The 15,820-nt window shown below is 34.5% G+C and overlaps 1 protein-coding gene across 3 annotated transcripts in view; it reads left to right on the top strand.

The window, feature by feature from the left end:
* Positions 1–15,820, top strand: part of cntn3b (contactin 3b) — a 77,877-nt gene that overhangs the window by 16,794 nt on the left and 45,263 nt on the right. For all 3 annotated transcript variants that reach the window (XR_011189477.1, XM_069189363.1, XM_015347296.2), the window contains exons 3-4: positions 3,583–3,709; positions 11,614–11,789. Coding sequence is in view for 2 of the 3 variants with exons in the window: in XM_069189363.1 (XP_069045464.1) it covers positions 3,583–3,709; positions 11,614–11,789 (303 nt within the window). In the remaining variant the exon portion in view is untranslated. The remainder of the gene's footprint in view (positions 1–3,582; positions 3,710–11,613; positions 11,790–15,820) is intronic.

The raw sequence follows: 15,820 nt of genomic DNA, 5'->3' as shown, positions 1-15,820 counted from the left end.
GTTTTTTTTTTCTCTCGGTCAATTTCTAAACATATAATCAATGTCAACAGCAGCATTAATTCAGATGAAGATTGAAGGTAGATAAAAGTTATAATACATAACTTATTGATATGGTCGAAGCTGTAACTAATGAAAGGCTTCTACAGTACATATGCAATTGAGCTGTTCTAAGACACTGAATATTTAACATTTCTCTACTATAACATTGTCTGAGAAATATACTGAAATCTTTCTCTTTTTTGTCTCTCTCTCGTCACAGTTTTCTGAGAATGATATACTATCTGTAACGAATGACATTCACTCCAGTCAATTATTCGACTTTGATTTAAAGGGAAATTATTAGTTTGGATTTAGAACAATGGGTCTGACAAATAAATGCAGATGTGTAAGTGCGGTTTTGTCAAACATATTGTCATACCTTAAATATTTTCCACTGGGTTTTGCCTTTTTAAGTGCATTTCTTACTGATGTTGTCTTAGGAACGTTATGCTCTCTTAGGGGACATAACTGTTCTGTTTCACCTTGAGAAAGTCTGTGGTCACAACGTGAAGCAATTTAGTGTTTTTAATCAAAGAACTTGTGAGGAAAAAAAATAAACTACTCATTTGTCTTATCGTAGGTGAGATATAACAGCAACTTATTTCTAATGAAGAATAGTGACAACACTGAGCATCAAAACATAAATGGTAATAATTAATGTGCTCAAACAGAAGCAGGTCATGCATAATAGGTGTAAGAATTAATTGAAGTTTTCTACTTGGTGTTTGGAACTGAAGAGAGCATAGGGTACATTCAGTGTTTATCTTACTGGAATTCCCATTCCAGAGATGTTGGAATGAGAACAGAAATCTTACATCAAATAATGATCGAATAGAAAGCGTGAGTGATAGGTCTGGTGGAGGGTGTCCATGAGTTGTAACATGATGATGATTACCTGCCATTGTCAGGTAATGAGGCCAAAACTGATAAACTGTAGTCTAACAAAAGAAATACAATTTCCTTAAAACTTTCCTGCACTCTTGGAGGTATATTTTAAATCTAGATATTGGATACCCAGGCAACATAATGTAGAAAATACACCTAGTAATTTTAATGGGGAAATATTTTTTTTTCTCGGTGTGCAAAGTCGTACCTGTCAGCCCATTACTGCACAAAATCTTAGTATTCAGTGCTTGTATTTTATGCAAACAATGACCTTCTACGACTCAAGTATACAAATGCTTAACGCTTTTTAACAATAATAATTAATTTTTCCCTTTGCTTTAGAGGAAAGGGAATTTATGCTGCATTCTTTCATATACTTTGCAAAGAATGAACCTTTTAACCTATTGAATTATTTTGTTTTTATTTGCTGTAATTTAAAATCCTAATGGATTTGCAGTGCATGTTGTCCTATGATTTTGTACTGAATGGACATACTATAATGAAATGTACAGTATAGCATGAAAATGCAGATGATTTTTTAAATTAAAATTAGGTCTGCGTGATGTGTTTATATACAAAGAAAAAGTACCTGATAAATCAGAGTATACAGTGCACATGAAAACAAAGTTCTGTATTGAAAAAATATGGAATTTGTATTTTTTAATGACCTTTACTGTATCATAAGCTCATTCCAGATCAATAATATAATACATGTATGTTCTAGCAGGAATCTGTCTCTTTCACACATCAGAGCACATACTGTAATGGTGATGATGATGATGACGATGATGATCAGGTGCTGTTTTTAGAGTATATGCGCAAATTTTATGTTTATATAAAGCAAATTGCTTTTTGGAGTATACTAGCATTGACTTTCTGATGAAGAGAATAAAGCTCAGTTACTTCATAGTCCCAGTTATATTGACTGCATGACATTCTAATTGTCTCCTCCAGTGCTCCAGTTCTAGAGGGATATGAATACCTGGTCATTTACAGTACAGTCCACGTTCAAGGTGCTAACTGATTTTATTGAAACCAAACTCCTTGTGACCTTTAGTGCTTTGCACATTATTTTCTGCATACCCTCGGGTTTTTGAAGTGCTGAGTGATTTATCGGTCATTTATATATGCAGTATTTATATAAAAGGGGGTAATTGAGCAGGAAAGCACTTCATCTCCACTGTTTTGGGAAAGATGTGCTTAGAGTACATTCATGATGCATCATTATATGACCAGGCCTTAAAAGTAATTTGTATAATTATATTTTCCTCACATATAATTCACTTCACACACAATGTTTTAATGTAAAATGTAATCCCACTTGTGAAAAACAGGGACACAAGAAGCAAGGATATTAGGTGATGTCACAGTAATATTTCTCTGTGTTGTATAAGATTCAGTTGAAGGGTTCAGTCAGTATGAAAATAACTTGCATTGTGAAGTGAAGTTTCTACAAATTCGGAAACAGCTAACATTTGCCCAGAAAAATCAAAAGCAATTTCAACTGATTTATTTTTATTTTTTGACACCAAAATGTGATTTCTTTTTCTGCAAATACTATGCAACTTGTTAAATTTCCTTTTATCAAAACTTTTTTTCAAACATGAATTTACTTAATAATTTCAGCATTCTGCATTATACTGTAAGTATAATATCTGCATTAAAGACTCATAGCAGAAGCCGTATATATCATACAGTATACTGTATACAGTATACTGTGCAGTACATGACCACATGATACTCATAGTATATCTCATATACATTTATAAGTATATCTGTTTTTGTTTCTCTACTATTCTGTAATATCATATTATGAAAAGCTTACTTGGAAGAAGTTTGAAATACTGCAATGGAAGCCTGTGGGCTCTACAACAAAGCATTTCTTAAACTCTGTGTATATTGATATTGTGAAAATCACTTGACATTTTTCCTAGCAAAAACTGTATCATACGTCTTCATTTTTTAATTATCTGAAAGTATACAGTATACTGTTTATACATCTTATAATGCATACATTTTAATGAACTCTTCATCCAATCACTGTCTACCTATTCTGTTTCCTGTTGCATTGTTATTGGAACATATAAGAAAATATATGGATCTTGTTGAATCTAAATTAAGTTATTTTCAGTTTCATTGAAACATTGCATTGTGGTTTCTGTTCCTGCAAAAAAACACCTCCCTGGTGTCATGCTTGATTTCATTATCAGTTGTTCCAGATGTGATTCTGGTTAATGTTCTTAAGCGTCTACACAAAAGGAGATAGACATATTTCTCAAAGAAAAAAAAGAGTGGCTTGTCTCTAAAGCCAGATGGATGCCCTTTACTTCCAGGCAGGTAAACATGCTTTCAATGTTCATGCACTAATGAAGGACATAATGGACTATGTAAAAGGAGACCCACGGATATCATTTTATGCTGAAAAATGCTGGTTATTCATGTTAATTCCAATCCAACCAGTCTTTTAACATGCATATTTGTGTGCTAAAAAACATTATCTGTGTAATCCTGATATAAATTGCAGCTTAGCCAGAATTACCTGTCTCGATACGTAGTCTCTTTTAAGTTATTACATACAGTATGTTAAAAACATTGAGCGTTATCTGACACAGCACTGCATGCAAACAATTTTGTTTTGTATGTTTTTGTTCTGTACAGAAGACAGAGTATTCAATGGACCAAGCTGGGTGAATGAACCAAGCAACCTCATTCTCCCTATTGATTTACCAGAACAGGAGGCAACCTTGACCTGCGAGGCCAAGGGGAACCCTGCTCCACAATACAGGTATGTACCGATAACTTTCAATTTACTGCTTTATAGAAAGAAAAACAATTCTAGTGTATGTCACTTTAACTTTGAGTTCGTACAGTACATCAACTAAAATGTATTTCACTTTGTTTCAACTACGCTGGCAAATAGAGATTCTGGTCTTTGCCTGATAAGCCACGGTCAAGGAATTCTGTGACCTGAATTTGCAATCAGCTCACCTCTGATACCCAGTAACTTAAAATGTGTGAAAGCTTACAGTAGATCTTTGTTTGTAAACGATGCTGGTTTTAAATATGCATGATGACTTTTTCATGGCTGTGTATTTCTCCTTCAAGTGCTTTACAGCCCTTTTTTCTTCTGCCTAAGAGAGGAGAACCTGTTACTGTCTCCCTTTTTGAATAATAACGTTAAGAAGAATGTATCAATAGCACCTGTTGCATTTGCATCCACTGAAGTGCAGCACCCAGCTGGGTGAAGCATGGCAGTCATTCTGCACTGACAATCCCAACTACTCTGCAGATCAAAATCAGGAGAAATGAGTTAAGAGGACATTTAAAGAGACCTGACTGTAGAAGCCCAAAGTGGAATTCAGCCAGGACAGCAGTATTGAACAGTGCCTGTAATGAGCCGGCAGCCAGAAACTTGTTTCAACATCTAATCTAAAAGACTACACTTCCAACAGTGCTGCTTCCCTTCTCATCAAACTGGGGCATTGGTTTGGAAATTACAGAAGGAGGAGCACCACCTACTGGTCCACCTACACTACTTACAACAACCTGATTTTCCCTAAAGGTCGTCCAATCCAGTACTAACCTTGCTTGGCTTTTAAGACCTGCCTACAAGGTGTCATCTTTGTATTCATTAATAAGTGCCATAATATGCTGTTATGTTAAATGTAAGATTTATTCTTTCAATTTTTATATTGAGCTTACTTGTAAGAAAATTGCATCTAACCTGTGGAGCCTGTTTATATTACTCCCACTGAAGCACACAAGGTCCATAATGAAGTCAAGAGAAGACAAACTTATTATGGAGACCATAATGTGACAAATTTACATTAGGGATGCAGATTTTTTTTCACTTGCACAATAAAATGGACCCCCAGACACAGCCTGCCCAGAAATAAAGGGTAGGGAAAATTTTAAGAGATTGTGTAGCTTAGCTTGGTCAGCAGCGTGTAAATGCAAAGCAAGCATCTGAAAGAAGTAATAACCTTGTGAGTGACATTCTGTTAAACGCTTACATTTCCTGTAATGTGCCTGTTCTGAAAACATGCCCTTAAAGCAACAGCCAGAATGCTGTTTCTTTTTTGCTCGCTTTCTTAGCAGAGTGATTCAGAAATGAATGTTATGGTGTAGCATCATTTTTAAACAAAAATAGTAAAAACATGCTTTTGAATTTGACAAATTAAATGTAAATGTTAAAATCAGCTTAGGCAACAACTTAGGACTGCTCATAATAGTTTACTGCCCCTATCTAAACAACAATCATCATCACCATTAAGTGTAAATAATTGTGTAAATTTGTTACAATTTAGACAATTTAAAGCGCTGCAATAGATCTTTGAATGCATGTTTAGACAAAGAAAAAAAGGACATTTTAAGACACACTGTTGTAGAATATTGACATGTTTGTCATAAATGTTTCTTTTCTAAAGAAATGTGTGAATAGTCACAGATGTGGAATATTGAATTGTTATAAATTGTTAGTCCCTCATGTTTCATTATGTAACTTCCTTTCATATTTTTATTCTCAGATTTTTATTTATCCAAAAGATGTGTTTACACGTTTTTACTAAGGAGAGGTCAGATAATTCATGCTGTACATAGTTTACAAAATTGATTTCTTGCTATTCTTTTTTTTAATGAATCCTTTTTCAACAATTGCTTAGTCCAAAACTGAGATGTGGTAAGCTGAAGCCTAACAAAAGGATACAATGATGCAAGGTAGCATTTATTCACAGACAGGAAAAAAACATGTAAGGCACACATTCTTATAGATGCTAATTAACATAGCTTGGTTTGAAGCAGGGAAAGTAACCAGTGCACCTGACTGTAGGAAGAGCATGCAAACTCCACACATAATGTCTCTAAAGCCAGGCTTCTACCCCGAATCCAAGAGATGTGAAGCACCAATGTTATACGCCATACCATCGTGCCTTTTGTCCCTCGTGTTTGTCTTTTGCATCCCACCTCTCCACCTTTGCAGCAGCCCCTTGGTCACTCCTCACCCTGCATGGGGTCCTGGCCTCCTTGTCCTGTGGCCAGCAGGTTAGCCCTCAGCCAAGCAGCTTAAGGCAAATATTCACTGAAAACTCTATAATCCCTTCAGGACACTTTATTCTTGGGTATTGTTATTCCTAGTGAAATAATATTGTTTTGGTAACAAAAAGTATTTTTCTTAAGATGACTAAAGTGCAACCGCTTTTTTTTTACAAAACAAAAACATTGTGCTGATCAGAACAACCAGAGCCCTCATTTATTTGTACTCTTTCCCAAGTGAAAAAGGGCTACAACAATTTCTCTCCATTGGTAATACAAATGCAAAGCATCAGAGCCACAAAATAAATTGCCTTGTTATAGCGCCAGGGTTCATAGAAACCAACAGAGGCAAATTCAAATTGCTTTCCACTCTCTCCCAGCAGTGGATGTAGAGAAGGTATTACACTCTTCCCAAAACATTGACTTTTTATTAATGTGCTAACACAAATCGAGATTCTGATTTTTATTTGAGAAACAACTAAGCAAGCTTACTAGTATTACATATTGTATATACTGTATGCATTTTTAAAGAGAAACCTTGAGGACAACAGAGGAAGATTGCATTAGTAATACATTCTTCTCCTGTTGAGATGAATGCATTTTTATTTCCTGTATAAATGGCCAAAACATGTTTTAATTCTCCAACTTTTATGAGGAACTGAGTTGTGAGACATTTTACTAAGAAGACATTCTCAACAGATTTAGAAGGCAAATTAATAGATAGAAGTTTGTGATTCAATCAAACTTTGCTCTCCTTTTTTAGTTTAAAGTTATTTTCAGTGTGAATGTTGGAGGATAAGAACAGCTGAGAACAAGAAGGGGATGCATAGCACACTGAGGCATATTTGTTTCTTTAGAGCTGACTGGGTCCCTTAGTATTCAGTACTCAGGGGACATAAAAAAAAAACATTGAACCTAAATTGATTTTTGTAGGGGGATATCTCTGAAAGTCCATGACTAATGGATTGCCCTACCTCAAGGCAAACAAACTAGGATACCAGTGCAGGGAGTTGCTGGTTTCTAAAGTTCAGATACTGTAGTTAAGTGGTAGAAAGAAGCTTGAAGCAATGAACAGCTCTGTGCTGTGGATGATAAATGGAATGCATGAGTTATATGGGTGAGCTTTGAAGTAAGCAGTGTATCTATGGGCTCACATTTGCCATTATTCCAGACCCTGTGGACTAGGAATCCTACAATAACTTGACAGGTTTATCCGAACAACTAGAAAAGGGCAGGATTAGAGTTTAGTTAGGGATCACTCACTGGTAAGTAAATCCACATGTTGAAATTACCGCACTAGGACAGAAATCTTTAAAAAGGGAAAAACATAACTATGCCATTTCTTTAATATAGAGTTCAAAAACCTTAGACATCAATTCATATACAGCTACAACAGTCTGAACACCTATCCTAATTATACAAAGCAATCCTCTTGATTTACTTGTGCCTGTTTGTGCAAAGGGATGTTTGAGCTCTTAATTATATTCCCAGAAATCTACATTTAAAAGAAATTAGAACAGCTTTGTCTCTGCTGATGCCAATTAGCTGCTCTTGTTGTTCTGCATTCAATCAAAACTGCACAGAGTACAGTAGTTAGATACATCCTTAATTAACTTAAGTAAAGATATTGTGTTTGTCACTTTCAGCACATATGTATACTTTTAATTACTTTTGCAGAATTAAAATTGAGATGTTTTATGTGTGGTTAAATGAGAATATGTGTATATCAAGAGATACAGCATTTAGGAGAAACTAGATGATAAAAATCATATTGAAATAAACAGCTACAGTATATATACAGTATACATTGTATATTACTACTGTATATATTAAAGGAGGCAATTGTACTTGTCTCGCTATTTTTTAGATTAAAATTGCTCAATTGCAATTGAATACATAATAGGTATTGACAAATTGTTATTGTCAGCAGCTAAGTCAATTTTTAACATACTACTTTTAAATGTTACTAATGGCACAAAGAAGGTTTCATAGTCTCCAATTATAGCTCTTCATATTTGTACCTCGAGTACCCTATGATTGAACAATTCTTGCTTAATGTTAGTACATCTCTATGTAATTGGGTAGTATGCATAGTGATTGTATCTTTTGTTGCTCTTTGATGTTTCTTCTTGTTATTTTGTTTCTGGTATACAGTATTTACTGTGGTTTTCCTCTTCTGTGGTAAAGGAATCTTGGGGAAGTAGCCATTCTGCTGCTAAAGCTATTAGCACACAGAAAGCTAGATGGTCACTGGGGAACAGGGGAGTGGATAGGTGTAATAAAGGTGAAAGGCTTTCAGAGAAAAAAATGTGCAGCAGCAGTGCTGTCAGACTCATTTTGATTAAGGGACCTCATACAAAATTGATACAAACAGTAAGGTCAGCCTGAGTTCATTTTCACTAAACAGAATTCATTGTACTGCCCAGCATTCCTGCAACTGATAAGGCAATGCCTCAACCCTGCTTTTGTTGTTGTTTTTTGATAGGTATGAGATGTAGGCATAAATGTGTATTTTATGTATCACTACAATTTTAGCCATCCTGTGTTCCTGACACTGAAGATCGGTTTAACTGGGTTTTCTTTATATCTATGACACCAATGCTTAGAGTGGTGAAGTCATTTTACTTCTTACTATTTTATTACTGGTGTTAATTAGACCTGTTGAGATAGTGGTATTAGTTCTGAATTAAAACATACACTTGCTGCTTAAATTTACATTCAAAAGTGAAATAAAGTTTCATGATAGTTGCTTGTTCTCGGTGTGTGCTTGGGTTTCCTCCAGGTGCTCACGTTTCCTCCTGCAGTCCGATACATCTGGTGCAAATTTTCTGGGAAAATTGGCCCTGATGTGAGTGAATGTGTATTTCTCTTACAATGAACTGGCACGCTGTCCTGGGTGTCCCCCCTTCGCTCTGACCCCTGCACGACCCTGTATTAGATAAAGCAGGTGGAAAATGGATGGATGAAAGTTTCATTCAGTATAAATGAGCATGTGTAGTATTTATTGCTAATTAACCTGTGCATTATTTTTAATCATCTTAACTAGCAAACAAATAGTGAAATACATTAATCACTTAAATTAAAAAAATTGATTTACTGTATTTAAGTCTCTCATTAGGGTTGACTACAGGAATTTGAAACAAATACAGTATACTTGCTGCAGTACTGTATGCCAATATTTTTATAAGAGAAGTTCTAAAAATACATCCAGAAAATGTACAGAAAAAATAACCTTTGGTTATGTGATCACAAGTTTTGAATTGTTAACATGGAACAGCAATAACATGTACTTGATAGCCTTTGAAAATTTACATTCAGTTTGCAGATTCATAATTTTAGATTTTATTTTAGTTAGAGTTAATAGAGAGGATAAATGAAATATGAAAGCATTCTTCAGGGCTGGTGTCCAACCATTGTTGAGGTGCTGTCCAGTTAAAATTGGTGAAAATAATAAGATGCGCTAGGCACTCATCTACTTCAATAAGTGTTTTTATTAGAACGTGTCAACTTTTGTGATGTAGCACAAAATGTTGAAGGTAAAAGATGTTGAAGATAGGAAAAATATGGACAATATAGACATGCTACTGTGTTCCTAACTCATTATGAGACCCGATTTCTTATTTTTATTTGATGTGTATTTATTTTTCAAAGGAGGAAATAAAATGGTTTTGTGAATGGGGATGGGGATTTTTTTACGCTTCAACATAACACAATTTCAGAGCAATAAAAACACTGTTTGCAAAAATGTAATAATTTACATTTTTTTAGAACTAGTGCAATAGTAATAGGGAATCTTATGGGCAACATTAAATACCTAAAATATTTTAAGATGAAAAGGTTGTTGTATTTAGATGCCATCAACACAATAAAGTAGTAAGTTTAGTGAGTTAAATTAAGTTAAGTTTGTGGTTTCTTCATCATTCAGTAGGTTTCATTCATTTTTGCCATCGTCCATTTGCATTCCTGTGCTTTATAGTAAAATCAGCTTCAGTCGTTTAAAGAAAGCTTTAGTTTTATCTTGTAACTTCGGTCCAGCTGTGGAAAGAAGCTAGTGGAATGTTTCTGGAGTCATGGCTGATACGATGGCCACCAATAGCTGCAAAAGCTGAACACACTATAGGAATATCTGTAGTACCTACTGTATACTGTATGTAGACTAGCCAGGTCCTTTGCCTACTGAATCTGTTTTTCTTACTTTTAAATATATTTGAACATTCATTGACTAATGATAGGCTAAGTGGTTGCTGGACACTTTTGTTTTTCTGAAGTTTTGAATATACTGTATCAACATACTTATTCCTTTAAAACATTTAATCACTTTGCTTCTACATTTATCTATCCAAAAGCATATTATTTCAGTTTACAGTTTACATATTATTTAATAACAATGTAATTAAATGTTTCAATACTTCCAACAAGTGACTAATAACTATTTATTTATAGCAAGTAGTGTTAGATTTGCAAGGGGAATTGGGCAATAAAAAAATAACAATTTGGACTGTGTACATAAAACATAAAAGTAGAAGCATGACAATGAAAATATTTAAATTGAACCATTTGCACAGGTCTGTACCTCTTGCAGGCTTGTTATATACAAAAAGGAAATACAGAAACAACAGACACAAATATGTTTACAAGTTTATTTCATTAAAATTTCCAGTTATGACACATTCTATTATCTCAAGCCTTCTACTTTTATGTATTAATTATAGAAGAAACTTATGAAAATACTTTTATCTTTCAACATGTTCTTGAAAATAAAATCTACCAGGTTTTAAGAATTGAATATGAAAATAATGTGAATAAAACATTTTGAGAATGTTTGTCTGGACTATGAGAAAGGTATTTTATTATTTAACAATCAAACTACATTCCTAATAAAGATGACTGTTTCTAGGACTTTAGATGAGAACTGTTAGGGAAATATTTTTATATTACTGTATGTACAGTATATACAGTAAATCTTAGCTGTTCCTTTTTGGAGATTTTAAAGCTGAAAAGGGATTCTACAAAATATATATAAGCACGTTTTTCAAAAGGTTAGATGATAGCACATGACATATTAATGATATCTGAAACGAATTAAGTTGATTTGGTAAATAATAGAATTTTGTCCCAGAATTAAATAAAAAACAGAAAATGTTCAAATACAAAACTCTCTGCACAAATACCAAGCCATTTAACAAACAAGTGAACAGACAGACCCACTCAAAAATGATCACATTCATACTTGATGAGATGACTTGAGCGTCAAAGTCTGCATAATTACAGAGTGAACAAATGTTCAAGATTGGCAACATATTCAGAAAATCTGTAAGCCATAATGGTTATGAAGGAGCATAACAATCTCCCCCCTCAAGTCATTTGTTCCTCATTTGTTTTCTGGGTACTTTTCGTAAAGCAGGACATACTGTATATAATAGATAATGTTGGCAAGGTTGTAAGAATGTTTAAGGCTTTCATTTTTGTATTGTACATTCATTTGATAACCTTGGTGTGTAAGAAGAAGGATCTATTTTATTTTAAGTAAGCCCCTACCGTTCTGTCTTTACTCCTGAAAAAGTCATCCAACATTATTTTTTATAACACAAATGATAAATATATTATAAGCAGAACATATGTTAGGTCATGTGTTAATGATTGCTTTGTGTCTTACAGATGGTCACTAAATGGAACACTGATTGATCTCGGCATTGACAACCGACATCGCTTGTCTGAAGGCAGCCTAATAATTAAAAAACTGGACAAAAACCAAGATACAGGAATATACCAGTGTATTGCAACAAATCCATCGGGAACCATTGTTAGCAGGGAAGCAAGCCTACAGTTTGCATGTAAGTTTTCAGAGGGCTACGGTATTAAAGCAGTATTGGGAAAATGTGAAATATTTGGTATTTTAGTAGATGGGTTTGTACAAATATATGTCTGAATCTAGTTTAGATGTGTTAAAGGGGTACTGCTGTCCCAATTTTGCAGACTGGTAATTACTGGTTATTATATTAAATTAATTGATGGTATAAAAAAGATTGACAAATTTCTAATTAAGCACAAAATTGTGAACTTTGTGTAAGTACTATAAGTTGCCATGTTGTCGCAAACCTCTGGTCTAGCCACAGGCGACAGTAAGAGTTCCCACGAATGCTGTCCTTCCTGCTCACTAGTCAATGTAATACAGTAACTAAATTAATGTGAAGTACGGGCGAAAAAGTACAGGTTGTGCAGCAGATATTTCACATCAGAAAATCTGCTTACAGAGTTAACAAGCAAGTTTCATTTATCGGCAAAACTGTCTCGAAGTCAAGGGCAATATTTTAACTGAATTGATTAAAAGAGATGTATTCACAAACCTGCTTGCTTAGAATGTAACTGGGCCACAAAACTGGAAGTTTTGTTGCCCTTTTTGTGAATTGTAAAATATGGCACTTGGTAATACCTGGAAATTTTGTGTATTTTATTATGTACATTGAAGGTTTTACAAGTTAGTGCGCACATTTTATTTTTATTGTGGTTTGAAATGCACTCATCAATGCTGATTCTTTCTAACCCCCAAATATAAAAATAGGGGGACAGTTCCCCTTTAACGTCAAAATGTCAAAATGGCAATATAGCCAAGAAAACCGTTAACTGCATCTGATGTCTTAGAATGGATTGTACTGTATTTTGCCAATATGTTTTTAACTTGTCATTTTCATGTTGATTCATATTGTGTAGAGTCCCATTGAGTGAATATACCACTTATGGAATAATTAGTTTTGCAGAACATGTACTATAGAAATACAAAGACGAAGCTGATTGTCCAGGGCCACTACAGCTCAAGTTATAGTCAAATAGCTGAGCTCTACTTGCAAGTTTCATAATGATGACAGACTGCAAGTTTGAGGAGATCACAAACTGGGGAGTTTGATTGCATTGAATTGATGGGAATACGATGTAATTGAATTAGAAGATCTCACCTTGTCAAATAGAGGTTAATAAATTCTCAGAACATTTTGAACAGTGTTCAAAAGTGCATTTGAACCAAACTTTATGAGAAAAAAATCTTAAGTTTCAGAAAACGAAAAACATATTATTTGGTATGATTTAGCTCAGCACAACTCTTGGTCTGGCAATTACTTTGGTTAGACGATTTCTCTCAATCTGATCTCAGTAGCATGGCAACATTCATCGATGATGATCATTGTGGCATACACGGGATCAAATTTTCTGCAGCACCAAGTATTTTCTGTTCTCTTTATTCCAAGTCCATATTTGCCCTTTTATTTGTTTAGTTTTGGGATTATCTTGAGCAACTTTCACATTCACATGTTTTGAATATTTTTATATAGCCTTTCTATGTCTGAATTAGTGGTTTTAGATATTCAGTTTTAAATATTGACACAATAAGGAAATGTTAGATTTAAAATATTTCAGGACTCCTATTGCAGAAAGATATCCAAAACAAGAATTATTCTTCAACTTGGATCACATCTTCCCCCTTCTCTCAATGACAAATTATTTTCCTTCTAATTAATCTCCCTTCGTTTGTTCAACTTTCCGCACCTCTCCTGATCTCCCTTAGTGTGGACACAGATGCTCTCCTGTTATGTGTTCATCTCCCACTCCCCTTCACTCATTCTCATTTTCTCTGTCTTTTGTTTTCACACACCTTCACACACCTTCTTTGCCATTTCCCTTTCTCATACCTGAAGAAGGCTCTACAGCCAGTTTCTTTTCTTTACCTTTCAGCACGGAATGAACCTCTATCCGTTCCTTTGCAGCCAATGCAGCTCTCTTTTCAAAGCCTCTTTTATGTTTAAAAATGTGAAGCTTTCCAAATTGTTATGTTTTATACAATAGTTTTTACTTTCTGATGTACATATGCAGTGTCTCATATTTTAATCTAAATCATATCTAAGGAACAGGTATTGAAATGCCTTTATTTCTTTTAAAAAATATTCAAAATTAGCTTAAAACAGTTATTTTTTGCTAAAACATTATTTTATGTTATTGGGGCACCCTAAATATGTAGTGAAGTGCTCACATTTTTTCTAGTTTGTAGTTATCTTTTACTTTTTTCATATTTCTTGGATATTTGCAATAGACTAGGATATCAATTACAAATTAGACTTCATATATGTTGTGTATTGATAATAGTTATCCTAATATATTAAAATTAAACAGAGAAAAAAGTACAGTACCTCAAAAGAAAACAGTAGCACCCATACTTTTAATGAACTGAAATTGTCTATGCTGCACTCAACTAATTTAGCCTTTCAGATGGGTAGCTGCATCAGCATGTGTAGGCTGCAAAGGAACAAGTAATATGTTTATTCCATGATAAAAAGAGAAGAAAGAAAACAATGTTTCAGCTGTGGAGCATTCTTTGGGTGTGAGAAAGACAGGACAGACAGCAAAGATTAAATAGCATAGGAGAATGAAAGCTGGGAGAGTGGAGGAGGAGGGAGCAGGGGAGAGGCAGAGAGGCCACTCAGGTGGCGCGAAGTGAAGAGAGGTGTGAAGTCGAAACCTGCATGTGAATATAGAAGATTACACAGACAGTCTGTCATTATGAGAAGGGAGGAGGTGTGACCCAAGTTTCAGGATAATTTTTGTTTCTGGTGTCTTCCTGTTACTGGAGTTAAGAAACCCTTCTTTGAGAATGCAGAAGGAGAGTTCAGTGTGATCATGGCTGTCTGAGGTGAAATGAGAAACTATGGGCTCCAGACAGACTTGTTTTTGTGTAATCTTCTCTATTCTCCCCTGCTCCCGCCTCCTCCACTCTCCCAGCTGTTGTTCTCCTATCCTATGCTATTTAATCTTTGCTGTCTGCCCTGTCTTTCTCACACCCGAAGGAGGCTCCACAGCCGAAACGTTGTGTTTTCTTTCTTATCTTTTCAGCATGGAATAAACCTGTTAATTGTTCCTTTAGCCTTTATTCATGTCTTTGTTTTTCATCCACAAATACAGCACAGTTATTTTAAGTACATGAACATTAAAAAGGGTGGAAACATCCATTTTTGTCAGTTCAGATAAGCTCATGGGTGTTAAATTATGTCTCAGCTGAAACAGTATAACCCCAGAAAAATCTATGCTTCATTGCAGGTGTTGTTATGAACATAAAACATTTTTTTACTGTGATATTTGTGACAGAACTGATCTTTTGCTGTGCCCTGCTGTGCGTATGGAGTAGATAGAGACAATGTAGATGTCTTTTTCACTCCAATTAACACTGTGCATTGGAAGAAAGGCAACCATATATTTCTTTTATGTTTCAGTCTGTCACATAAAAAATTACTAAATTTTCTAAACTGTTCTGGCATTTCGTTTCTTTGTGATGATTCTTGCATTGTTTATAATTTCTCTTACTTTTCACTCTAATAGCCTTTTAGATGAACTGCTGGCGATTCTTGTGTAAATGAGAATTTGTTAAAGAATGAAATTTGCCATTACTTTCTCTTCCTCCGTGATTGTTAGGGGCATAATTGTCAGATTAAAACTCATAGTTTACTATCTATGATCCCTAATATAGTTTCACTGCATGGGATTTTGCCAGGAGCATAAGGGACTAATTCATTAATCTTCTCCTGCATGGCAGCATTAATCCTGTTTTTAAAAATGGTCATAATTTGTCTTAGGCACTGAGTTATCTTCTTTTGTTAATATTTTGTACTTGACTTTCTGGATCATTTGAGAGGAGGCAGTTTTTGTTGGTTGTATAGCATAACCTATACAGCTGTATATCAGTAATGTATGAAAAGACAAAACTGTTTCTCAAATTACTAATAGCAATCACCTTTCCATCTTTTGTTATAAGTAATTGGCTAAATCATTGTTGTGAAAATTACAAGGAAAATACAGCTTTGAAGTAGACTACATATACTGTATA

Source organism: Lepisosteus oculatus, chromosome 4 (assembly GCF_040954835.1).
Source record: "Lepisosteus oculatus isolate fLepOcu1 chromosome 4, fLepOcu1.hap2, whole genome shotgun sequence".
In the NCBI taxonomy this organism is placed as follows: Eukaryota; Metazoa; Chordata; class Actinopteri; order Semionotiformes; family Lepisosteidae; genus Lepisosteus; species Lepisosteus oculatus.
The sequence above is the reverse complement of the archived record's forward strand: the minus strand, read 5'-3'. Positions and strand labels throughout refer to the sequence as shown.